Below are 24496 nucleotides of genomic sequence, written 5' to 3'. Positions count from 1 at the left end.
GATCCAGCCCCGGATCGGGCTCCGTGCTGAGCACGGAGTGTGCTTAGGATTCTCTCTCTCTCTCTCTCTCTCTCTCTCTCTCTCTCTCCCTCTCCCTGGCCTACACACTCTCCTCTCTCTAAAAATTAAAGAAAAGAAAAGAAAAGAATAAAATAAAATATTCTTAACTCTAACCCAAAATGATTATCTTAACTCTATCCACAAATAATTACCTTAAAAACAATACATTTAGCAGTTTTAAAGAGAAATTACTAGGATGTATCAAAATTGAACACTGTTAATTAACTGAACACCTTGTAAAATAGACTCAATTATTATCCATCAAATATGTTCAATATACCTAACAGGTTAAAAGTACTATATTCAGTACCATGGAAGCCATAAAATTCCAATAACACAGAATCTGCCCTCAAAGTAATTAACACCTTTTTATGTATAAATTAATATGCATTCATTCATCGTCAGGAAGGCAGATAGATCTTTGATCAGTGTCATTTGAACAAAATAATCAGGCATGGTCCTTGTTTTCTATGATTTGCAAAATGTGAGGCAGAAAGGTAAGGCCTAAGAGTAATCTTAAAACTACTAAGTACTTTTGTACTCCAGACCATTTTTGTAAGAAATGTATGCAAACAGAACTGTACTTTTAGCAGTTTGAGTGACTGTGCCTTTGAACAAACAGATGTCATACTCACGAGCACAGCAAGAGGACATTCTCTTTACCAGCCATTTGCCCCTTACCCAGAAACTTGGAGAAGCTTTGCAAACCTATGTGCTCATAGCATGGTAAGGTGGGGATGTTCTCTGTGATGACAATGGGAGGCTGGTCTGAATCATTCAGGGCTGGTAATACAAAAACCAAGAAAAATTTAAAGTATTTAAAAATTTTAAAAAACCTATTTGGCCAGATAATATAGCAAACTCAAACTGGTAAACTTGTCTGCATTTTTACTATATTTCTCAAACCATATTTATATCTCCTCAAATAGGAGTAAATTTTGGAGGATTAAAAAAAAAAAATCCAAAATTAGTTACAGGCCTTGGATGGGACTCTTGCAAGTGTGGAGCTCTGAAGCTTAAATTTTATTGGTTTTACCATAATTCCATCTTAGTTCAGATATTTTCAAAACATGGGAAGTGTGATTGAAGACATATGTGTCTAATTAGTATTGGTCCCATCATCACAGAACGGCGACGTTAAAACATTTAGGGATAGCCCATGAGTGGCTTTTATTGATCTGAGGCTCTGCCTTTGGAAATGTGGATGTCTGAATGTATAGACAATTTCACCAATGTACAGTCCAATCCAAATAGTTTGGATCTCAATTCCAACATTTCTTTCAGAGTCATGCGCAATTTGTCAAAACTGTCTTGCCCATTCTTTTATTACCCATTTACTTTGCCTATACAGGTCATCTATGGGCTGATTTAAAGCATGTTATATTATTGAGCATGCTCAGATTGTTCTAGGATTTGAAAAGGTTTAGATAATTTTGGTTTCTTGGAATTAGTTAATGCATACCACAACTTTCACAGAAAAACATTTGAGCCAAAATGGCTTTAGGGAAGTGCTGTATGTTTTAATGAGGTTGGGAAAAGGAGATAAATTCATCTAGTCATAGTAACATAGTAAATCTTGCTAAGAGGAATTTCTTCTAAGCAGCAAAGCTATCATTTCATTCCAGATGATTTTGGGAACTTGAAACATTTTACTCCGCTTTCCTGTCTCTGAAAAGAAATTTCCACTTGGGTTATTTGTACATATCAAAAGATAAAAACTTATGGACTAGAGCAAAAACAGCAGAGTTCAACACATTTCTTACCCATGCCAAAAAATTTGCTGCTTCAGGACCATGGACCTTCCTTAGGAACAAGTACACATTTCCCTGATGAATCCTTAGGCTGTGATATATTTTTGAGTTAAATTGTTGTTATTTATGGAAAAGTTCTTTATGTCTGCCATGAACGCACATCGAAGTTTATATAGCATTCATCCCTATGGCAGGTGCTTTATCTTACTGATTATTTTGGCAGAAACATTTACCAAAAATATCCCTGTGAGAAGTAAAAACAAAGCTTCACCCTCTAAAAATAGAAAAAAGCCACAACTCTTTAGGTTCCCCTTGGACCTGTGGATGAGGCTTATAAACCTCCTTGGAGTCCATTTGATGTCTGTGAGTCTGGCTGAAGCTCAGAGGAAGGGTTGGAAACAGGAGAGTCTATAAAGACCTAGGATTGCTGAGTCGGTTTCATTCTCTGCTCTCTGTGAACATTTCCAAATTACTTCCCTGCGTGCTTTGTTTTATCCTTTCAAAATCTAAGTTGTATAACCAAAGGAGGTAAAATACAATGTAAGAGGACATTCAGAGCCTGGAAAGCACCTTGCAGGCGTCTTGTCAATCATTCACCTCCTCAGTTTACAGATGAAGGAAGTGAATAAAGACTGGGGGAGTGAAGTGACTCCCTAGATCCATAGAGCTGGGAAGTGACAGAGCTGGGAGAGTCACTGCAGACACCAAACTGTCTTCCCACCTGTCCTCCCTGACCCGTACCTTGCTGTCTGAGACACTATGTACATTAAAATGCCTTTATAACTGCAGGAGCTTTTTATTGCTCTGTAACAAGTAACCCCAATCTTAGCATCGGAAAACAACACTCATTTATTAGCTCTCAGTTTTGTTGGCACAACTGGGTCCTCTGCTTGGAGTCTTACAATGCTGAAGTCACGGTATTGACTGGGCTGTGTTCCAACATGGAGCTTAGGTCTTCCTCCAGCCTCAGTCAGGTTGTCGGCAGGATTCAGGTCCTTGTTGTGGTGGTACTGATGTCCCTGTTCTGCTGGCCATCAGCTAAGGATGGCTCTAAGCTCCTACGAGCCACCCTCCATTCTTAGGCAAGGGATCCTCTCGGTGCATGGCAGACACTACTCCAAAGCCTGCAGGGTGATCTTTCTCTTCACAAAAGGCCCAGCCCTTCTTTTAGGGACTCCCCTGATTAGATCGGACCCACCCAGGATAATCTCCCTCTTGATTAGCACTCAAAATCAACTGGTTGGTAACCCAATCATGGAAGTGGCATTCCATAATATCAGTAGGTCCCACCCATACTCAAGGGAAGGGCATCGCACAGGATGTATACACCAGTGCCCAGGAATCTTGTAATTAGTGTTAGAATTCTGTTTGCCAAAATTGGTAATATTCTACTCATTTAAGAACTAGTTTTCATTTCTGCCTCCTTTCCCCTCTGCTGCCTCCCATTGGGCCACTTCAGAATTACCTTTCCTGTAGAAAATCCAAAAAAGGGATGATGACAGGAGATAAGTTGAGAACAGTGTGGTGAAAACTTCAAATCCATAAAACTATATGTGATTCTTATCGGTTTTATTTATTCTTTGTAGCCTTAAGTGCCAATGGCCCTGGGATAATTCAGAACTGTCTATTCAGTAACTGCCAAAGAGTAAAATAAATTACTCATTCTTTTGGCATAAAGCTCCTTTTAGTTAAGTTGTCTTGGATCCAGAGATGCTTGGGGAAATGGAGGCTGAGTGGGTAGGAGCAGCAGCTGGGAGTCAGGGGACAGTGACAAGTACAGTGCCAACTCGAGGCTGGACACTTGACTCCCATGAGCTCATTTAATCCTTACAACAGGGACCTGTTACAATAGGTATCATAACCCACATTTTACTGAGAAGCAGACGGCTGTGAAGCAGGATCGGCATTCAGAGGTCTGTCTGAGTCACTGGTGCTTTCTCGAAGACAGGCTTCTCTTCCTCAGGCTTCTGTCCAGGCCCACAGCAGAGACTGTGACCCTCAGAGGCTCTCAGGACATATGGGCAGAGATTGGGGGATGGTAGATGTGGCTGCTGAGTGACAAGCACCTTCTGAGAGGGAGATCAGGCAATCAAAACATACCAACTATACGAAGGGACTTTTTATTTCTCCCTTCCAGAGTTATAATTAAATTTTCCAGAAATCTCAAAGAACACTATACATAAATAAATTCGTTTTCCTTTAGCAGAGGAATTTACAAATAAGGGATTACTTGATCTTTATAATACCTCATTATGATGGTTAATGAGTAACCAGTGTTGACATTATCACATCAGTTTTTGGGTTGTTTTTTTTTAATATGGGACATAAGACATTGAGGAGGTAGGCAAGGGACTAAAGTAGATTTAAGTCTATAAAAATGTAGTGATAGAGGCACCTGGGTGTCTCAGTTGGTTAAGTGTCTGACTCTTGATTTCGGCTCAGGTCATGATCTCACAGTGTGTGGGTTCAAGCCCCGCCCTGGGCTCTGTGCTGACAGTGCTGAGTCTGCTTAAGATTCTGTCTCCCTGTCTCTCTGTCCCTCCCCTGCTTTCTCTCTCTCTCTCTCTCTTAAAATAAATAAAAATAAACTTTAAAAAAATTTTTTAAATATAGTGATAGAAACCAAATAGGCTTGTTCTTGAATCCTGCCAGCTGTAACTTTGGTTGAACAGATCAATTAAGATATAACTAATAGAGAGCTTGGAAAATTTGTGGTTACCTTGTAAAAGCCCAGTTTGCATTTGAGTCAAAAGTGAAATTTGCAAAATTTAAAAAACCCTTCCACTGCTGCTCACTTTGAAGTTGAGTTCAATGTCAATTGTGAAGTCTTTGAGTACATGTATAGTCTACTCATTTTAATATACATATACAAATGTTGAATGTGTACTTTAAAGAAACGTAGAGATCATTCCTGAGGCATCATTCCTACAGACCAGAGACACCTGAAAACAAATCATTATAATAATGTAGGTGCTAAACTGAAGATATTTATGCATAAGGAAGATACAGCCATTGGTCCTATTTGGAGCATCAGGGAAAAATAGAAGAGGTGAGTTTTATCTTGGATCTGGAAAGAAGAGTAGAAGTTTACTAGGCTGAGAAGGACAAGAAACAGAGTTAAAGCCATAGAAATAAGAAAAGGTAAAGCTCACTGTGACCAGAGGCATGGGAGAAGATAGGAGAGAGGTTGAAAATTTATGCAGTACCTCGACTGGGAAGGACCTGGCTGCCCTCTAAAGAGAAGTTTCCACTTTACAGCAGCAAGAATCCAATAAAGATATTACAAAAGGAATGACAAGGTAATAGCTATATTTTAGAGGATTAAGTCTGTTAGCAGGAGGGAGGGTGACTGGGTGTGAGCGCAGAAACAGAAGAGGAAGACTTAAGGGGTGCCTGGGTGGCTCCGTTGGTTGAACATCCAACTTCGGCTCATGGTCATGATCTTGAGGTTTGTGACTTTGAGCTCCGCACAGAGCCTGGAGCCTGCTTTGGATTCTGTGTCTCCCTCTCTCTCTGCCCCTCCCCTGCTTGTGCTCTCTCTTTCTTTTAAATAAACCTTAAAAATTAAAAAAAAAAAAAACCCTAAAATTAAAAAACAGAAAAAAGAAGAGGAAGACTTAGAAAAGTCGAGTGACAGAGTGACAGTGGACCTAGATTCAGGGAGAAGCCAAGGTGGCGGTGATGAGTGTTGAATGCACTGGGATTGGGTGGAATCAGGGGAGGTAAAGAAGACCGGAGGAGAAAAATGAAGGGTGATGCCTAGTATCTGTTCATAAGCTTCAGCTGTTTTGTTTTTAAGTTGGGGGGAGAGATGGGGATTAATAAACTGTTCAGTTTGAGGTAGTTGGAATACATATACATATACATATATACACACTTTGTGAATTATCAACATTTGAGATAGCCGGCAGTGAATGATGTTTTTATAGGATTAGCATGTATTTAAGAAGAAAATGGTTTTCGATATTGGGCCATGAGCCAGCATTTAAGAGACAGGTAGAAAAAAAGATTTCAGAAAAGACAGAAAGTTCTGCCACTGAGATATTATTCTGAGTCGCAGGAAAAGCTTTCAAGATGACGTGTGCATCAGGATTCCCTAGGCATGAGGGCTAAAAAGAGAACACTTCATAGGCCAATTAGGAAGGCTTAGTGAATTTTTGAGCAGTTTCATTAAATTGGTGGTGAGTTGGGGAAGGAGATGGATTCCTTTAGCTGGTAAATGAAAAGGAACTGAGGACGTTTGGTACTAAAAGGAAAGGCCACGTCAAAAGAAAGCCTTCTGTTTTCGTTTCTTTGTTGGAATAGGGAAAGGTAATGTTCATGGAAAAAGAAAACCGGGCAGTTGCGGTGGCCTGGCATTGGAGATGGGCAGGGCAGGTACAGCACTAGGACAAGGGAGGGAAAGAATTGAGAACACTTTAATTAAAGTTTCCTAGGTAAGAGGGAAAAAAGTAAATTAAAAAAAAGTGAGTTGAGAAAGTATGTCTTAAGTTCTTTCCATTGCGCTTGTGAGAGGGAACTGAGGTTTTAGTATCCACAGTAAACACCCACGGACATAAATCCTACCGTATTGCTGGTGCTCAGGGGTCTACTTATTATCATCAAAATAATAGGGATAGTGGATCTCTACCTCGTTCTGTGAGACCATCTTTTAGAAATAGCAACAGAAAAAAAAAAAAAAAAGATTGTGCAATTCCAAAGCAAGATAAATGTCATCTTTCTCTTCCTACCTACAAAACCAGCACTGGTTTGGGTCAGTCTCAAAGACATGAGTCTCAACTGGACTGACAAAATTTTTTGTGCCACAGTATATCTGCTTTATGGGATCTCAGAGATTTCTGTCAACTCGGGGACCAAAAAAAAAAAAAAAAAGATGACTCAAAAATGCTAAACCAAGCATATTCTTAGATTTTCAGTTGGATATCTCAGGTTCAGGATACCCCCAGAATTTCTCTGGGCCCCAAAAGAATCCTGCATACTGGATAAGACTGTGGGCAAGATCAGAGTTCCCTGCATCGTTTGAATTAGGTGGTTTCTATCTTGCATCTATGGGAAAGAGTTGGAACATACCCAATCTTTATGATTAAGCAGAAAAGACAACATTTTCCATAAGAATGTAATCTTCTGCATGGTTGGTCACCAGCTATTTTTTGGATGGTCATTTGGTTTCTGTCACATTAGCTAATTGTTTTGCTAAATCATCTTTAAAAGATGAGTTGCCTTCTTGAGTTGTTAATACTTGTGAAATTCTTTTCCCAAATGAACGAGAATTGAAAGATATATATACATATATATATTTTTAACACAAACATACACCAAAGTTCCCAAACATATAGTGTGTTGAAAGTGGGTCTGTTGCAAAGTAACTTGAATTCTAGGCCTGGGTCCAGGGGTGGGGAGGACTAAAACATTCCACTGAGAACTTCACTCTTGGCTCTTAACTGAAAACTAGAAATCCCTAGTCAAATCAGATATATGAAGCATCAGGCTCTAACATGAGGAGAAACCAGAAAAAAAAAAAAGTCTGGGGGGAGGTAGGGAGAGAATTCATAAAGATTAATAAGGAGGTTAGAAGAAATTATGTGGGAAAGAAGGAAAAAGAATAATTATGATGTTATTATATTCCTGAGCCAGGTACAGAATTTGTGGGTCATTGTTTCATTTCATACATCCCCCAGTATCATGATGACATTATGAAGTAATCTCCAATATACTATAATCTGTTTTGGAAATGCTTTCCCCCAGGTGTCTCTTATGGGACACACTGAAGGAAGGAGTTGATCTGTTAAATTACTCTTACTGCTCAAATATTTGAAGTACTAATTCATCACTCATGACATTAAATTTATCTTTTAACATCGTTATAAATTTCACAGAGGTAAATCTTTTCACAACAATGAGTAAAGTGTCTCTTGAAAGGAAATTATGTTAACCTTGGAGCGGATCTTACGGGGCAGCTCCTAAAAGACGCGATGCATCTGAGTCTCTCTTGGCTGTAGATGAGATGTGCACACAAACTGAATCCCAAGTATGCATGGAGAAATCCTTTGCATTTGTTGCATGGTTATAGATGCTGGGAAGAGAGCAAAATGTTAGAGGATTAAAACCAGACTCAAAGCTAAGTCTAAGGTAGGTACGGACAGCAACTTGCTGCAAGGACCAAATCGGGTCTTACCATGGGTCTACAAAGTGAAACATAATCTTATGGGGAGAGCAATCTTATATTAGGCCCAGCTAGAAAGGGGTTTTTTAACCCTGTTAATAATGCTGTGTGCAGGTTTTCATCCATTATTGTTTTGTTAGAACATCCTTGCTAGGATCTAGCTCTTTTATGGGTCTGACACCTCACAAGAATCCAAGCGGGGAAATGGATCCAATAAATGTAATCTACAGGTGAAACTTACAGAGGCAATTTGGGAAAAGAAGCCATCCTTCTTGGGGTTTTACCATTTTGCAAAAGTTATCACCTCATCTCCTAAAGTATTGAGATTTTTACTGATTGGTCAAGATTTGTATTTTATGTGTTTGTTCTTGGAAAGGCTTATTTCAATAGAAATTATCCCACAGTGTTATGGCTAGTATCATCATCATCATCATCATCATCATCATATCATTTAAAAATCTGATCAAGTAAAGTACACACACATATATATATATATATATGTATGTATAGCCTTATCTACATGTGAAAGTAATTCTGTTTATTCTTATTCATCAATTAACAAAATGCATGTAAATTGGCTATGATGAGACAGACACAGAGCTAGAGATATAAAAGAGAACATGAAATTGTCAGTCTTTGCCTTCAAAGAGGTTAATATACAGTGAGAACAGATCATTGTTTAAAAAAAATCACAAAAACAATGATATAATAATAGACAAAAAGAAATGTTATGAAGGAGATACAAAAGTGTCTTAGGAGATTAAAACAGTTTTCAAAGGCAGTGGACAGCTTTTCAAAGCAAGTGAAAGCTTTTCCAAGCAAGCTTTTCCAAGGCTGAGAGATAAGTGGGATTAGGCAAAGTGGGTTGGTTGTGGAAAAATTCAGGCATAGGAAACAGCAAGTGCAAAGGCACTAGGGCCAGAAACAACGGCAAGCTTTAGAGGCATGTTGCAAAGAGGTCTCCGTGACTGAAGCAGAGGGAGGGAGGGATGAAGCATAGTAAGAGAGGCTGGAGTCAGGCATGACCTAGCCCTTCAAGGACAGTAGATATGATTCTATGAAGCAAAGGGTGACTGGGCTAGATTTGCATTTCCAGAAGACTTCTCTGACTACTGTATTTGACAAAATAACTAGAGGGAGCAAGAGTCCAGGTAGAAAAGCTTTACTATGGTCAAAGCAAAGAAAGGATGAAGGCATGGATTGGGGTGGTACTTACTGAAAAGGGATAAGAAGAGACTGAAGTCAAAAAGACAGCACATGGGAGTGGGTTGGATGCAGAAAGGGCGTCAAAGATGATTGTCAGAGTAGGTGATTAGTAATTGATTGATAGAAAATGGTAATATCAGAACCAGGCTTTTTATATTCATTCTATTCTATGTAAATCCATTCTATGCAAAAGTATTCAGTGCTTACCAGATACAAAGCATGGTGCTGGGAATCTAATGGATAGCAATATGAAAAAAGTGTACAAAAGGATATATGATCTCTTTTATATGCTCACATTCAAATACAATGTTTCTCATTGGCGAAAAGAGAAATAAAACTACATACCTACATACATATGTATACTCACACATGCAGATGTATACACATGGATGTGTGTATATGTGTATGAGTACATATATGTACATATAAATTTTAGGTACTTGTATCACATGCACACCTGAATTACGCACTTGTTTCAAGGGGATTGTGGAAGATATACATAAATAATTACTGTGGAGGTAAGGAAGAGAAACCAAAACGTTGCATGAGACTTTGTTCTTAAAAGAAATTAAAATGTTTCAAAAACCATGAAGTCTTCTAGTTCCACCTTATTACAGAAGAGATTTATGACACTGGCCCTATTTACCAAATACAGTCCATAAAAAGAAATTTACGCACTAGTATTCAGCTATATGATCCATTTTAATATATGACGTATTATGGTAATCATGGGCATAATATTATCACTAATAATAATGATAAATAATAACACCAGTAATCATCCATGTATAGTAATTTTAAAAGATCACATAATAAGCAGAACAATGTAAACATAGGTTCTATTTAATGTTGCTTGAAACTTATCTTTTTAGTTTTTATGTTTGTTTTTTCTGGAGGAGATTCTAAACTCACAGTTTTGTTATCAAACTGCTTCTCTTCACAGCAGACAGAATATGATTCATGAGTAATTCTGTCAAGTATTTGCCAAATGTAATGGAGAACACTTTTCCAGTCTCCCCAGGGCATTTTGTGGGTCAGAAGTCCTTTGTTTAACAGACTCAACTTGCATGTTGATTCTAAGAGTCCAACCAAACATACAGGACAATCGCTCTTCTGTGAGTTCTTAAGGCTCCTTTCATCTCATTTTCCTCACACGATAGTCTTTGCTTGTTTCAGTTTTGTGTGTATTCCTTTTGATCGCTTGTTAATGTCTCCTGTTTATAGGGATTGTATTATCTAATCTCTAAAATAGTATGTAATTGTCATTTAGTGTTACTATAATTGTGCAGAAGGTGGAGTATGTTTGTAATCACTTACTCTTTAAGATTTCTCACGTCCAAGGGTGCTTTACTGTTCTTGTACTTAAATTTATGTTTTTAATTTTGTGTGGTTTTTTCCTCTAAAAATAACCCTCAAATTTTATGAGCTTCACGCCCTGGAAAACTTATCTGGCCTGCTTTTTCATTTGTATTATAATAATTTGCTTTTATGCCTTTCTCACAGTATTTTAACTTCATGAGAATAGGGGCATTTTTTTTTCCTCTACTATCTAGCATTTAGTTCAGTAAATGCTTGATGAATGAATGAATAAGTAATGCACATTTAGTGGTTGTTTTGAAGTTGGCTCTGATGACTGAGTTTTTCTTTTGCATTCATGCATCTTCATTAATGCCAACTTTGTTGCAAAGTTTTTTAAAAAATTAATTATCTTAAGTTACTTTTAAAAAGTTCAAAGTATTTGCAGAATTCTAAATTAAATTCCCATTACTGTCAGTATCCGTAATATTTTGCAAAAAATGCAATCTATCTTCATATGTTAATGTTCTTTCATTTTATTTATATTTTTTCTTTAAAAAAGTTTCTTGGGGTATTTTCCAAATGGGAATTGCTGCGATAAAGGGCATACTTGGCCAGCTTTGTAGATTCTAAGAGTACATTAAAAGGAAAGCCTTGCCAAAGAAAAATGTTCTGGTACTGGATTGCACTTATTTTAAGCTGTCATTTAATATAAGATCTCCATTTTGTCTTTATTTCTCAAGTTGCTTATTTATAAATCGCCACTCTATTTTTCATGAGTTGACAAATGTTGACAGATTGACATATGTTACTTGAGAGCTGATATACCCTCTATGATACGTACTCTAAAAGCTAAACAATATTTAACAACTTAGGAAAATTATACATACCATGAAGATATGTCACCATTTCTAAATTATATAATTCAGGTTCATATTTTGGTTTTTAAGGAAGCAAAAATACTCTTCTTCCCTTCTCCATCCCTTCTTCTGATCATTTCCAAGGTTTAAAAAAAAAGGAGGGGGACCAAAACCTCAAAATCATTGGCCGCTTTCTGACCATAGAGATGAATAACTTAAGGACAATCTCAAACCCTTGAAAAATCTCGTGTTTTCATTATTAAAGAAATGGACTTTTATTTGGTTATTCTTTTACCTAATCATAAATAATGAAATAAAATAACCCTCAAAAAATTAACATTAAATAATATAAAAGATAAAGACATATTTAAATGATGTATTGGGGAAAAAAATTTTGGACTTTGTCATAAATCTTCTGACACTTCAGCTGCATTGACAACTAAAATATGACTCCAGAATCCAAACACAGGCCCAGGAAGCCCTGTCATCCAATTGCCTCTTCGTCATCTTTCTTAGATGTTCTTTCAACGTTTATCATTGCAAATTTTGTCCTCTTTTTTTTTTTCCCTCTCTCTGTCTGTCTCTCTAGCACATCAAACCAAAAAAGAACAATGATTGAACGCTCACTTATACCCAACTTCCTGCCTTCACATTCACTCATTCCCCAGGCCTGAGTATTTCCACAGGAATCATGCTATTACTTGGTGGCCACTATGTTTTATTATAAAGACATGGCAATGTCCGGGTGCCTGGGTGGCTCAGTCGGTTAAGTGTCCAACTTTGGCTCAGGTCACGATCTCATGGTTCGTGGGTTCAAGCCCTGCCTGGGGCTCTGTGCTGACAGCTCAGAACCTGGAGCCTGCTTAGGATTCTGTGTGTGTCTCTCTCTCTCTGTGCCTCCCCCGCTGCGCTCTCTCTCTCTCAAAAATAAAGAAACGAACAAAAAAAGACAATGAAACAAACAAACAAAAAAAGACAACAAAATCAGCAATGTCAATGATCTTTTCCGTGGTCCTTCATGCTTAGTTTGGGAAAACTGTCAACTAGTACTATAGATTTGTTTAAATGGAAAATTATCACAAAATTGTAGGTTCTTCTGTTATCCTCACGGAAAAATTACCGTAATGGGGAATTAATAGCTGTTTTGAGAAGTAAAACATCTAGATCCAAACCAAATCCATTCTAAAATGAATTCTAGTATTTCTATAGGTATGGGTTTCACTAATGCCTTCCCGTTTTGTTTGGAAAGACCTGAAACTTTTCATCCCCACATACATGTTTGCTTGATATTCCTCAATTCTAAAACAACGATATATTTGATAACATTTATCTATTGTATACCAAGCCTGTAAAGGGTCTCATATCCTGGAGATAAAGTACGCATGCCTAGTGCGGTGTCACGCAGGCGCCCTCGCCCTTGACCTCTGACCCGTCGGCCTCCCTTGAGCCGAGGGCCGCGTGGCCAGGAAGCAGCAGTCCACGACCCCGAGGCAGAGCGGCCACCATGGCTAAATACCTGGCCCAGATCATTGTGATGGGGGTGCAGGTGGTGGGCAGGGCCTTTGCCCGAGCCCTGCGGCAGGAGTTTGCAGCCGGGCAGCAGCTGACGCTCGGGGACGTGCTGGACACCAGTCGGCAGCTGCCTCCAACCTGTCCGGCCTCAGCCTCCAGGAGGCACAGCAGATTCTCAATGTCTCCAAGCTGAGCCCCGAGGAGATCCAGAAGAACTACGAACACCTATTCGAGGTGAACGACAAATCCGTGGGTGGCTGCTTCTACCTGCAGTCCAAGGTGGTCCGAGCCAGGGAGCACCTGCAGGAGGAGCTCAGAATCCAGGCCCAGGAGGACAGAGAGGAGCTGATGCCCAAAACGTGACCACTCAGCCCGTCCTCCTGCACCCTGCCCACCACCTCTAATTTATAGCTCGGTAATAAATGTCTTTTCCGAAAAAAAAAAAAAGGAAAGGGCTCCCCTTTTTGCTGCTTCCTGCTTGTTGAGCAGTGGCCCCTCCTGGGAAAACAGAGCTATTTCAGGCAACATTCAGATTTCATTTTACATTAGACTCTGGAATATTACAGTACTATTCGGGTGTATTCATAATCTTTCCCCTGATTTTGCTGTTTTTATGGCCTAGTACACTTATATTTGGTGTTTGTTGAAGGGTAATCAGAAGATATTTGGACATCAAACTTTTTCAAAGTAAATAATGATGGCATTACTGCTAAGGTATCTCTTAACAGTTCTTATTACCCTGCAAATTAAACGAGAATAAAATCATTCTTCTTTTAGGACTATTTAAAATGAATGATTTTGCCCTCCCCTTCCCATATTTCACCTTTATTTAATTGGCAATTACAATATATACCTACAGGCTGTCTGCAGGTAATGGTTCAGTTAGCACGTGCCCCGGAGAATAGAAACTCAGGAGCAAATCACCTGTAAAGAGGAGGAAGTCCATTTCACACATTGCTGTTCATACTCACCTCTTCCTGACCACAACAAGAGTCTATCCCTGTAAATTAACTTTCTAAGTTAGCCACGGCTGTCATAGAACTATGAGGACGTGACCTCTACATGGTTCTGGATCATTCCACGGTGTGGATTACCCTGGCCTTTAACTTGTGTCCTTTGCAGCAGGGTGCCCATGTTTTCTGGATTTCACTGCTCTTTAGAATTCTCCACCAGAGGGAGGGCAAGGGAAGAAGGAGTTCATCCGCAGTTCCGAGGAAAGTTTGCATCTGAGAAAGCTAGCGTTAATGTATTAAAGATCTCTAGGACTGTCTTCCCAACTCTACCTCTCCCTACTTGCTGTCCCTCTCAGCAGAACTGAGTGACCCTCAGCTACTATAGTAACTTGATTGTTGGTCGTCTTTTAACCAGGGTTTGATCAGTTCCTTTGAAAATTAAGTTGGAGTGAGAGATACAGTTTAAGACACCCTCTTTGAAGAGGCTAGATGATTATTATTTATTTTGTGAAAAGCTAAAGACGAGAATTATGACAGGCACGTGGTTACCCACGTGAAGGCGGGGTACACACGCACTCAAGGGGCAGATCCAGGAAGACAGCGCCATCGACCATCTTTAAGGTTCTCGCAGCCCTTCTGTGCACCCGGAACAGCCTCACACTCAGATTCCCTTGCACACAGTTTGTCTTTGCCCTACGCGCGCGTGGGGCTCTCACTGAAGTAAGAAAGGAATGAACTCCACACTCTCATGCAAAAACAACCAAAGTTTCGCTCCTTCCCGATGGCTGCGCAGAGCCTTCTTTTGGGGGGCTGGTGTCAGAGTTCCAAACTTTTTTCTCCAACGTCCCTCCGCATTGTTGGGCACGGACCTTCCCTTCGGGGCTGCTTGGCAGCGGAGGAGAGCGAGGAGCCTCTGGGTCCTTTCCTCTGTCTTTGAAGCTCCCGGGGCCACTGGATTTGGTTCCCGCGAGCGCGGCGGCGCCGGCGCGGTCGACGTCTCCGCGCGGCTTCCAGCGACCCCTGTCGGGGGTTCCCGGCAGCCGCACTGCGCGCCGCCGCCCCCCGCCCGGCCTGGCTCGGGGAGGGAAAGGGGCTGCGCCCGGGAGCGCCGAGCCCAGGCTCCTCCCGGTGGCGTGTCCGCGCCTCCGGGTGGGGGTGTGGTGGGGAAGAGGGAGGGGGCGAGGCAAGGGGAGGGGGAGAAGGAGGCGCCAGCCTCCAACCTGCGAGCGGGAGGTGGGTGGCTGTGGGGCAATTGAAAAAGAGCCGGCGAGGAGTTTCCCCAAAACTTGTCGGAACTCCGGGCTCGCGCGGAGGTCAGGAGCAGAGCGGCGGCGGGCTGCCTGGGCGAAGCGAGCGCGGGGCAGGACGGTGAACGCCTCTCCCTCATCGGGCTGCGAGCGCGCCGGACGGACGCCACCACCGGAGCCGACAGCGGCTGGACCCAGCGCGGCGGGAACCGAGGACTTCCCTGAGCGACACGAACAGCTCCGAGAGCGAGAGCGACCGCCAGCCCCAGGTGGCCCGGACCGCACGCCGCGTCCGCGCCGCTCCCCGCGGGCGACAGGAGACGCCCCCGCGCACCGCGAGTGCCTCAGCCGGGCCACGCGCTCTCCCTCCTCGAGGGACAAACTTTTCCCGAACCCGATCCAAGCCCTCGGACCAAACTTGGGGCGCGTCGCCTATCGCCGGGAGCCGTCCGCGTAGAGCGTGCATTTCTCGGGCGAGATGTCCGAGCGCAAAGAAGGCAGAGGCAAGGGGAAGGGCAAGAAGGACCGAGGCTCCGGCAAGAAGCCCGCGCTCCCAGCGGGCGGCCCGAGCCCAGGTGAGTGCGCAGCACGGCCGGGCTCCGCGATCCTCTTCCTCCTCCTCCTCCGCTGGCGTCGCCTCTCCCTCGCCTGCCCGCGCCCTGCGCTCCTGGCGCCTGGCGCTGCTCCCGCGCGTCCGCGGAACCGGGCGGTTCTCGCCTTCGGTGGGGCCGCCCCTCACCTGGGCGCCCAGCCCCACCCGGACGTCCGCACCCCGCGCGTACGGTTGGGGGCGGCAGCCGCGGCCCGCACCCTCCGGGGGTCCGGGTCGCGCAGTACTCCCTGGCACGGCCTTTTCCCAGCGCTCCGCAGCTGAGCCCAGCCCGGGAGCCGGACCGAAGTGCGGGAACCGAGGCTGGGTGCGCGCTCGTCCGGCGCTAGGAGGGCTTTGCACGGGCCCCGTCTGCCCTCTAGCGAGAAAAGCGGGAACGGGTCTCCACTTGGCGCGCCTGGTTGGGCAGAGCTGGGTGGTCGCGAGAGAGGCCCCGGGAGCTGGAGCGGGTGCGCGGCCGAGGGGAAGCCCTATAGGGTCGCGGTGTGTGCGTACGTTCACCCTGATTCAGCCCTGAGATACTGGAACTCAGATCAGTTGAGAGGGATTCCTAGAGGTCAGCGAAGCAGATAAAAATCTAGCCAGTGCCAGGAACCAGGTCTGCTCCAAATAAGTTCTCAGACTTCCAGCTTACCAGTTCTGGTTTTCAGGACCTCCTTGATAAATATGCTTAATTTATGCTCCCAAGAGGTTCCAAAAAGCAAAAGTTTGTCTAAATTTTTGAACCCAGGTGCCTGCTGGTTATATAATAGGATGAAATGGCAGTCGAGGCTTTCTAGAGACAAATCTTGCTTTTGATCATTAGCACACGGATGTGAATGACAGTTTCACCTTAGACTTCCCAAGGAAGAGCTGATCCTTTAGATATATATTGTCTCGAAGAGAGCAAACATCCCACATAAATACTTGCTTATGAGTGACTGAAGAAGATGCTTAAAAAAGGAGAAGAGAGGGAGACGTATAAGGTCTTTTTTTTTTTTTTTTCTGTCTCGTCCATTCCCAATTGTTAATTGATCCAGATTCATTAAGTCACTTAAAGTCACTTAAAGCATCCCCCAGCACTCCTGAAGAATTAATTCAATAGCACTTGGTAATACTGTGGCTGAGAAGATAAGCAGAAATATTTGTTCCTTGTAGGAAGAAAACAAGATTTGCTTAGACTTCTTATTGGCATCACTGATAGCATTTCAGAACCTGACTTACTGGCAGGGACCTTCGGCAGGTTTTGAGCAAAACAGAAATTGAACAAAGAGTAATTGTTTGGCCACTGACCATTCCTGTGCATGCTTGTATAATAAGATACTGCTGATCAGATTCACCTTAATTACTTCATGAGGGTATATTGAAATTTTGTTTACTTTTACCTTGTGTTTTGGAGACAAGGTCTGAAATGGGGAGCCGAATTAGCAACCTCTACGTGACTTTATCTATTGTCCTTTCAAAAGTCATCATGGTAAATTAAAGAGACCTTAGATGTAGCCAGAACTGTAAAGTTGTAGAGTTATTTGTGGGGGCCTTAGGTCTTTCCCTGTCCTGCCTGTGAACTCTGCCTTCACAAGTTTCTGTGTCCCTCTGTAGGTGGTCTGATGAATTAAGCAGGGCATTGGTTTGAAGTGGCATCCCTCTCAGGTAACAGGTTTGCATTTTGTCAGGGGTTTATAGTGGCAGTGCCATAACATAGACATTTCAGATAATCAGGTAGTTCCGTGGGGGGGAGATTTAAGAGCAAGCAGGCATTTCTGTGTCCTACGGATCTTATCTACTAGGTAGCAGCTGTGTTGTGACTACCGAAGGTTCTCCCTTGACACAGAGTTCCAGAGCTTCCTCGGTGGCTCTCATTCTGCTTTCCAGTCCACGTTGCGATTCCCTCTAAACCAGATAGATTGGCATCTCCAAGTGACATTCTCCCTATTATCTTCCTGAAAAATTGAGGTGAACTTGGCTCGGGTTAGTTTTTAGTATGTTTATCTCCCTTTTCCATCAGGGAGTCGTCATCTTTGGGGAGGAACTTTTTACCTCCTCCTGGGCACCTTGGAGGAGGTAAAAAGTCATATAAATCACATAAACCACTTAAGAATATTGATTCTTCATTCGATTTGAAAAGAATGGTCAACTTGAAACCAGCTCTCTGTAAAAGCACGTGGCATTAATAGTATTGCTTTGAAATCAGCGTTTCTCTCCTTGTCGTTTTCCTTACAATGGTGAGTGCCAGTTACATTTCCTTATCTTGGGGGAATAAATAACCTATAGCCGTAATGGTTTGTGGGAGAAACTCACGTGCCTTTCTTAACTTCCTTTGCACTCAAGTTCTCCAGGTGTCCCCAAAAGAACGACTTCTGGTGTCATCACTGTAGTGTTGCCCCTTGACAAGCCAGCCCAGATGAGGACCTATGGACCACACCCATCCGTTAAATAGCTCCTGCATAAGAGTCCGTCAGCCCCACACTTCGCCCCTTTCTTAAAGTGGCCACTGCAAGTGCACATGCTACATGATGCACATGAACTGCCCAGCCTCTCTTTGGCTGTTATAACATTACTTCACGACAGTCGGGGGAGATGTAATGCTGAGATAATGGCCTCTCAGCCCCGCTGTGTGCTGTATTATATGCAGAGGCATAAACACATCTGTTGGAGGGAAATTTTCAGGGGAAAAGGGCTTCTTTAACTTTCATATGACATGTGTGACTGATATGTGATACATACATGGCTATGTTTCATAGCATCCACATTTTTATACAATTAACTGAATATTGAATTGCACACTATTGGGGCTGCAGATGTTCAACAGAATTATCTATTCCATAATAGTGGCTCTAATAGGTCCCAAGCCCTTGGTGTCATTGGTTCCTCTTCTTTGCTCAAAATAAGCAACCTCAGCAAATCCTGGGCTTTGTAACCCAGATCCATGTTGTACCAGGGGCCCTGTAACATCCTGGGCCTCCTAGATTCTAGACCTCCCATTCCAGCCTCTTCTTATTGATTTAGCTCAACAAACTCTTCCTATTGAAGCACCAGTTACAAACCCAGAGTTTTTGTTTTGCTTTGTTTTGTTTTGCTATCTGGTCTTTGGCTCTGAGCTTCCCTTATGAATCTCCATTGGCTGATATGTTTTTCTTTCATAAAACACCACAAAGGATTCTTTTCTGTCTCTCCCTCCCTCTCTCTCTCTCTCTCTCTCTCTCTCTGTCTCTCTCTCTCTTTTTCCTTTCAAGTGACCTGAAACAAATCCATGACCAAGCTAAGCCGAGTTCTAGAACTATTGTGACTCCTCTTAATCTTGGCAGAAGGAGGCATTTGTGAGTACAAGTGGTGGATAAATTGAGAATCTTAGTATACCAAACGGGTAGAAGTGGTCTGTGTGCTCCCTCGATGACATCACCCATGTGTTTCTTGAAGTGGTTCCCCAGACTGAAGTGCTTGTAAACATTCTTGGATATAAAGTGTGCTGTCACTAACAGGGCACCGTGTGTTTACAGAGCCAGAGGAATGTCCAGCGATGTTTCAAGCTGGTTACTTCTGGCCACTTACCTTATGTAATTATTCAGAACACTAAATATCATTGATAAGATGAAATAGGATTTATTTTGAAAAATTATTTTGAAGCAGAAAGAGAGAAACTTGGGATACTATTCTCATATCTGCAAGATGAGAAAGTAATACTGATGAGGAAAATATATATATATATATATAATCAGAAAATATTGAACTAGTATGAGAATAAGGAATACCTTACTACATGCCAGGCACTGTACTGGATGCTTTTATATTCATTAGAATGTTTTTAACGTTTATTTATTTTTGAGAGACAGAGAGAGACAGAGCACCAGCAGGGGAGGGGCAAAGAGAGAGGGAGACACAGGATCCCAAGCAGGCTCCAGATTCTGAACTGTGAGCACAGAGCCTGACGTGGGGCTTGAACCCACAAACCACGAGATCATGACCTGAGCTGAAGTCGGATGCTCAATCGACTGAGCCACCCAGGCACTCGTTATATTATCAATAAGGGAGCTAATATTTATTGAATATCTTAGCATGTTCCAGGCAGTGTAACAGATGCTTTGTGTATTTTGTCACTTGTCCTTTGGGAAGTACAAAAATGCCTCACTGCCATTCGGCAAAAAGCAGGGTTCCTGGTTCTTACCTCTTTAGCCAGATTGCCTGGGTCTAAATCCTAGTGTTCCTGCTCCTTACAGATATCATGAGAAAGTTACCTAATCTCTCTATGCCTAAGTTTCCTTATTTGTAAAAACTGCATAGGAAAATGTTATTATTATCATGAAGTTATTACGAGGCTTGAGATAATCCACGGAGGCATACTGAACATCGCCTAACATGTAGTAAGTGCCCGATACATGGTAACTCTGTTCATAAAATTACTTAAGAAGCAGATCGTCCAGGTCTTTACAAAGGTATTCGATATCATTTTCAAAACTTACCTTTTATGGTAAAAAAAATAATCCCAAACTGGCTTTAGATTAGAATGAGTATAAATATTAGTATCTACTACCTGTATATATAGAGAAAAGTGGATAAATATGTCAAACACCATAGCGGCATATATGTATTATGAAAACGGTCCCGAATTCAGTCTAAATATTGAAAATAGAGTGAGGTGCAACATAATTTTATCTCTGGCAGAAAGACGTTGAGGTTTCAAGCTATGAGAAGATTTTGAAACACGACTCCTTTGCTGGGAACACTTAAGAGATGACTCTCAAACCTCACTTTATTATATAGAATGCATAATCTTCTCTTTGGGGACTGGTACAAATTGCAGCAATTGAAAGGGAAAGAGTGTGTATGAACATTTTCTTTGTTATCTTTTTATCAAGTGTAATAGTATATTGCCAGCAAGGAGCCCAGAATTGAGTGCAGGTGTTACTAAATATAAATAAATGATGAATATAGGAAATCCATACTTCTTCACAAAGAGTGCTCTCCCCTCTAGAACCACTAGAATGGTTGTACGTAGTGTTTAAAGTTCTGGGAGTATGACACATACCAAATCGGTATTTTATTAACTTTCTCGGAGTAACAAGCTAAATTTGGCTTTCACAGTCCTGATAGTTTATCGTGTTCTATTAGGACAGAGGAAAACAAACCGGGTGAGTGATTCTGTTTGCTTAAAGAGACAAATAAATGGACTTCTCATATTTTGGTTAATCCTAGGACTTTCCTCTGCATAAACAGAAAATGCAAAAAAAATAAATCAGATAGTTTTGGTTTAAAAACTGATTTATTTTAACCAGAAGACAATAGTGTCTATTGAATATGCTATAAGGTACAGAAAATGAAATTTCCCAAAGGCACAAGTGACGTTTTGGATCCACTGTGATGCTTCACATCCTAATTGTGTGGTTGTGTCCTTGTATGAGTTTTAATAGATTCTTTAAAAAGTGAGCTACCAAAATGCCAATAGATGTCAGTGTTTGTTGCTTTAGAAAAGGCAAGGTGTTAGGGGAAAAAACAGAACTTAATTTGCTCTCCATTTTACTAACCTAAGGCTGGCTACTCTGAGAAGTTTGATAACTATTAGGACCCTGTATAACCTCGTGTGCTTACACTTTGTTAATGAGAATGCTATATTTTCACATTCCTCTCTTCTAAATATTAAAAGATGCCTCTGCAATAAATTCCTGAAAGAATTCAGAATGTAGGCTGAAAATACACTAATCAGCACATTTTTTTTTTCTTTTTTAAAATGAAGACCCAATTGTGTGAGAATGTGGTTACGTCTTGTATTTCTTTTGCATTTTCAAACAATAAATTAATTATGCATGTGTTGTAGATCATCTTGATTAAGATTGAACAAGTACACTTTTGAGTCCAACGCAAGGGAGATCCGTGGACTGCAGATCTGGAAGGCCAGAGATAACCAGAATTTTCTTCTTTGTCCGAGTTACCAGTGTCACTTTTCTGTGGCCTCCAGAGGGTGCTCCAAGAGCATCACACTGCTATTCCCCAAAGAATGACTCCTTTTTAACTTTTCTTAAGTTACTTGCATGTTCTGGGCAGTCTATGGGGAAGAGGAGGGTCCTGATTTGATCAGAGTTAGCTGCCTCAACTGGAGTTCATTTCCCAGCTAGACCAAATAGCCTGAATTCACTAAGAATTCTGAATGGGAACATTCTGATACATCATCCTGATGATGACCATGCAGTTGTCACTTGCAAGGGGGTGTCCGTGAAATTCATTTTCACCGGCACTTTTTCCTCAGAGAACCTAATATCTCATAAGCACCTTTTAGTTGCCCTTTAGAGCTATTCCTTTTGAATAAGTTCAGAGCCTTCGAAGAGATTTAGTCACATTTAAAAGTTGCATTATGTAATTGAACAAAGGATTTTTACTAACACGTTTGCTTTCATTTCTTCACACAGTTTCTTCAACCCCTAGCTTAAATTGTTTAAGAACCCTACTCCTTTTTTTTTTTTTTTTTTTTTTTTTTGAGCGAGTGAGCAAGCAGGGTAGGGGCAGGGAGAGCGCGCGCGTGCGCAAATCCCAAGCAGACTCCAAACTGTCAGTGCAGAGCCCAATGTAGGGCTCAAACTTACGAACCTGTGAGATCATGACGTGAGCCGAAACCAAGAGTCGGACACTTAACCAATTGAGCCACCCAAGCACCCCAAGAACCCTACTTGATAGAGGTACACATTTTTGAAAATGGGTATGAAAGACTAAATCCATTGGACATGGGCTAGTATTGTAATATTGTCACCTCGTCCTTGTCATTTGCTCCTAACTTATTCCACCTGGCATTAGCCATCTTCATTCATGAGTTGCTCCCATTATTTGAGTCCTCTTCTCTTTTTGAAATGCAGTGTAGTTTGCTGTGTTTCCTAGACAAGAAAGGTATTACTGATGGAAAGTAGCCTTTGCTCTGCTTCCGTGTCCCAAATCTTTCATGCCACAACTTCATCAGGCAGGCAGCTGGCTCCTTGGGCAGCTGTTGAGTTTTAGTTTCAATGATGTGAGAGTTAGGGAATGCTTTATTGGGTTGAACCACATGAAATAGTCAATTTTGTAGGTCATACATGACTGACTCTTGTCAATGTCCTATGGTTTAATATTTGGAGTCTCTTGAGTACTTTGGCTTTGTGCTTTACATATGATTTTAAATAATATTGTAGGGACAACGTCGAGAAAATTCTTATAAGTTTTGGTAATTAAAAGAGGTTAAAAGTAATATATAAAGGAACCCAGGATAGGATATCATTGAACCAGTGACATTTTCTCCAATAAATGGATCAGGTCATATGATATCCATATAAAACAAATTCAGCATAGAGTGTCAGGGCAAGGAGTATTTCCCCTTGGAGAGAAAAGTGGTGTATTTCTACCACAACATAGAACTTTTATTTTTATTTGACCTTAGAAAACCGTTATCTTGCTTTCTCTTACCCACCATATTTCTGCAGAGATTACAGAGATATGAAAAGGAAATACTGGTGAATGATGAGTAATCCTGGTTTTATTTTATGAGATAATAGGGAAAAAAATACCTTTGCCCACTTTCACAGTGCTACAGCAACACAAGTTTTCTAGTATATTAATAACTGTGAAATTTATTGTCAAGTGGAAATGCATCTCATTATGATTGGCCTATATTGCTTTATAAATAAAGTTAAATTTAGATAGAGCTAGGTTTTAAAAAGTGTGTATATTCACGTTTGTGACTGTGAGTCATGTTTGTTATATATAATCTCGTAATTGCAGAGACAAATTGCGTTTTTTAAGGTTATGACAGTCTCTTTAGCTATTCCATAGTGAATCTAAAACCAATCTTTAAAAGGAAATGTCTAGATTCCAATTTGGAATGATTTTTTTTTTTTTTTTTCAGAATACATCAATCTTCTAGTGAAATGTTTTAAATACTGAAGGTCTTATATCTAAGGACTCCAGGATTGAAAGCTGAAATTCCTACACATTTTGTGATTTATATTTTATACTTCAAAAATATATTCCAACCTTATGTAAAAAAGTTTTAATATTAATTATGCATAGAAACATGTCTCTATTAATGCCCTGAGGGTTTTTTTTAAGTTGTTTGTTTATTTTGAGGGAGAGAGCATGAGTGGGGGAGGGACAGAGAGAGAGGGAGAGACATGATCCCAAAAGTAAGTTCCCACCATCACCACAGAGCCCAATGAAGGCCTTGGACCCATGACCTGTGAGATTGTGATCTGAGCCAAAGTCGGACACTTAACTGACTGAGCCTCCCACATGTCCCTTAATGCCCTAAGATTTTATAACTGAAAGTTTATTTCTTAGCTGTGTAGTATGTCATTTATTTTGGAATTTTTATTCATATATAATAATAGGAAATCACACTTACATGTGAGCTGATAAGGAATGCATCCAAAAATCAAAGAAGAAAGAAGTGAGGGACATAGATGTTTAAAAGAAAACAAAATGCTCACGAGAAAGAGAGCTTTCTTTTATGGGGATAAATGTATGTGCTGCTATTTAGTGTTTAGAAATATGTGTTTTGTGAATCAGATGTTCTTTCTGTTCTTTTTTAAAGTTAAAAAAATTTTTAATGTTTTATTTATTTTGGTGGGGGGAGAGAGAGAAAGAGAGAGAGGGAGAGAGGGAGAGGGAGGGAGGGAGGGAGGGCAAGGAGAGAGGGAGACACAGAATCCAAAGAAGGCTCCAGGCTCTGAGCGGTCAGCACAGAGCCCAGTTCGGGGCTCAAACCCAGGGACCATGAGATCGTCACCTGAGCCGAAGTCGGACACTTAACCGACTGAGCCACCCAGCTGCCCCAAATGTTCTTTCTGTTCTTAAGTTTAGCAAGACTTACACAGGTTTCTGATTGTCCCTGAATTTGCCTCTTCTCCC

General features: G+C 41.3%; 1 protein-coding gene and 1 pseudogene across 8 annotated transcripts in view; both read left to right on the top strand.

Annotated features, from left to right (window-relative positions):
• Positions 1 to 24496, top strand: part of NRG1 (neuregulin 1) — a 1117663-nt gene that overhangs the window by 874664 nt on the left and 218503 nt on the right. For 3 of the 8 annotated variants that reach the window (XM_060653184.3, XM_060653182.3, XM_060653183.3), the window contains exon 1: positions 15339 to 15623. The exons of the other annotated variants lie outside the window; for them this stretch is intronic. In XM_060653184.3, coding sequence (XP_060509167.3) covers positions 15527 to 15623 — 97 coding nt within the window. In that variant the 5' untranslated portion in view covers positions 15339 to 15526. Of the gene's footprint in view, positions 1 to 15338; positions 15624 to 24496 lie in introns of those variants that run through there. 8 annotated transcript variants of the gene reach the window in all.
• Positions 12746 to 13253, top strand: LOC132691651 (mitochondrial import inner membrane translocase subunit TIM16 pseudogene; annotated as a pseudogene).

This window comes from Panthera onca, chromosome B1 (assembly GCF_046562875.1).
Source record: "Panthera onca isolate mPanOnc1 chromosome B1, mPanOnc1 haplotype 2, whole genome shotgun sequence".
In the NCBI taxonomy this organism is placed as follows: domain Eukaryota; kingdom Metazoa; phylum Chordata; class Mammalia; order Carnivora; family Felidae; genus Panthera; species Panthera onca.
The sequence above is the reverse complement of the archived record's forward strand: the minus strand, read 5'-3'. Positions and strand labels throughout refer to the sequence as shown.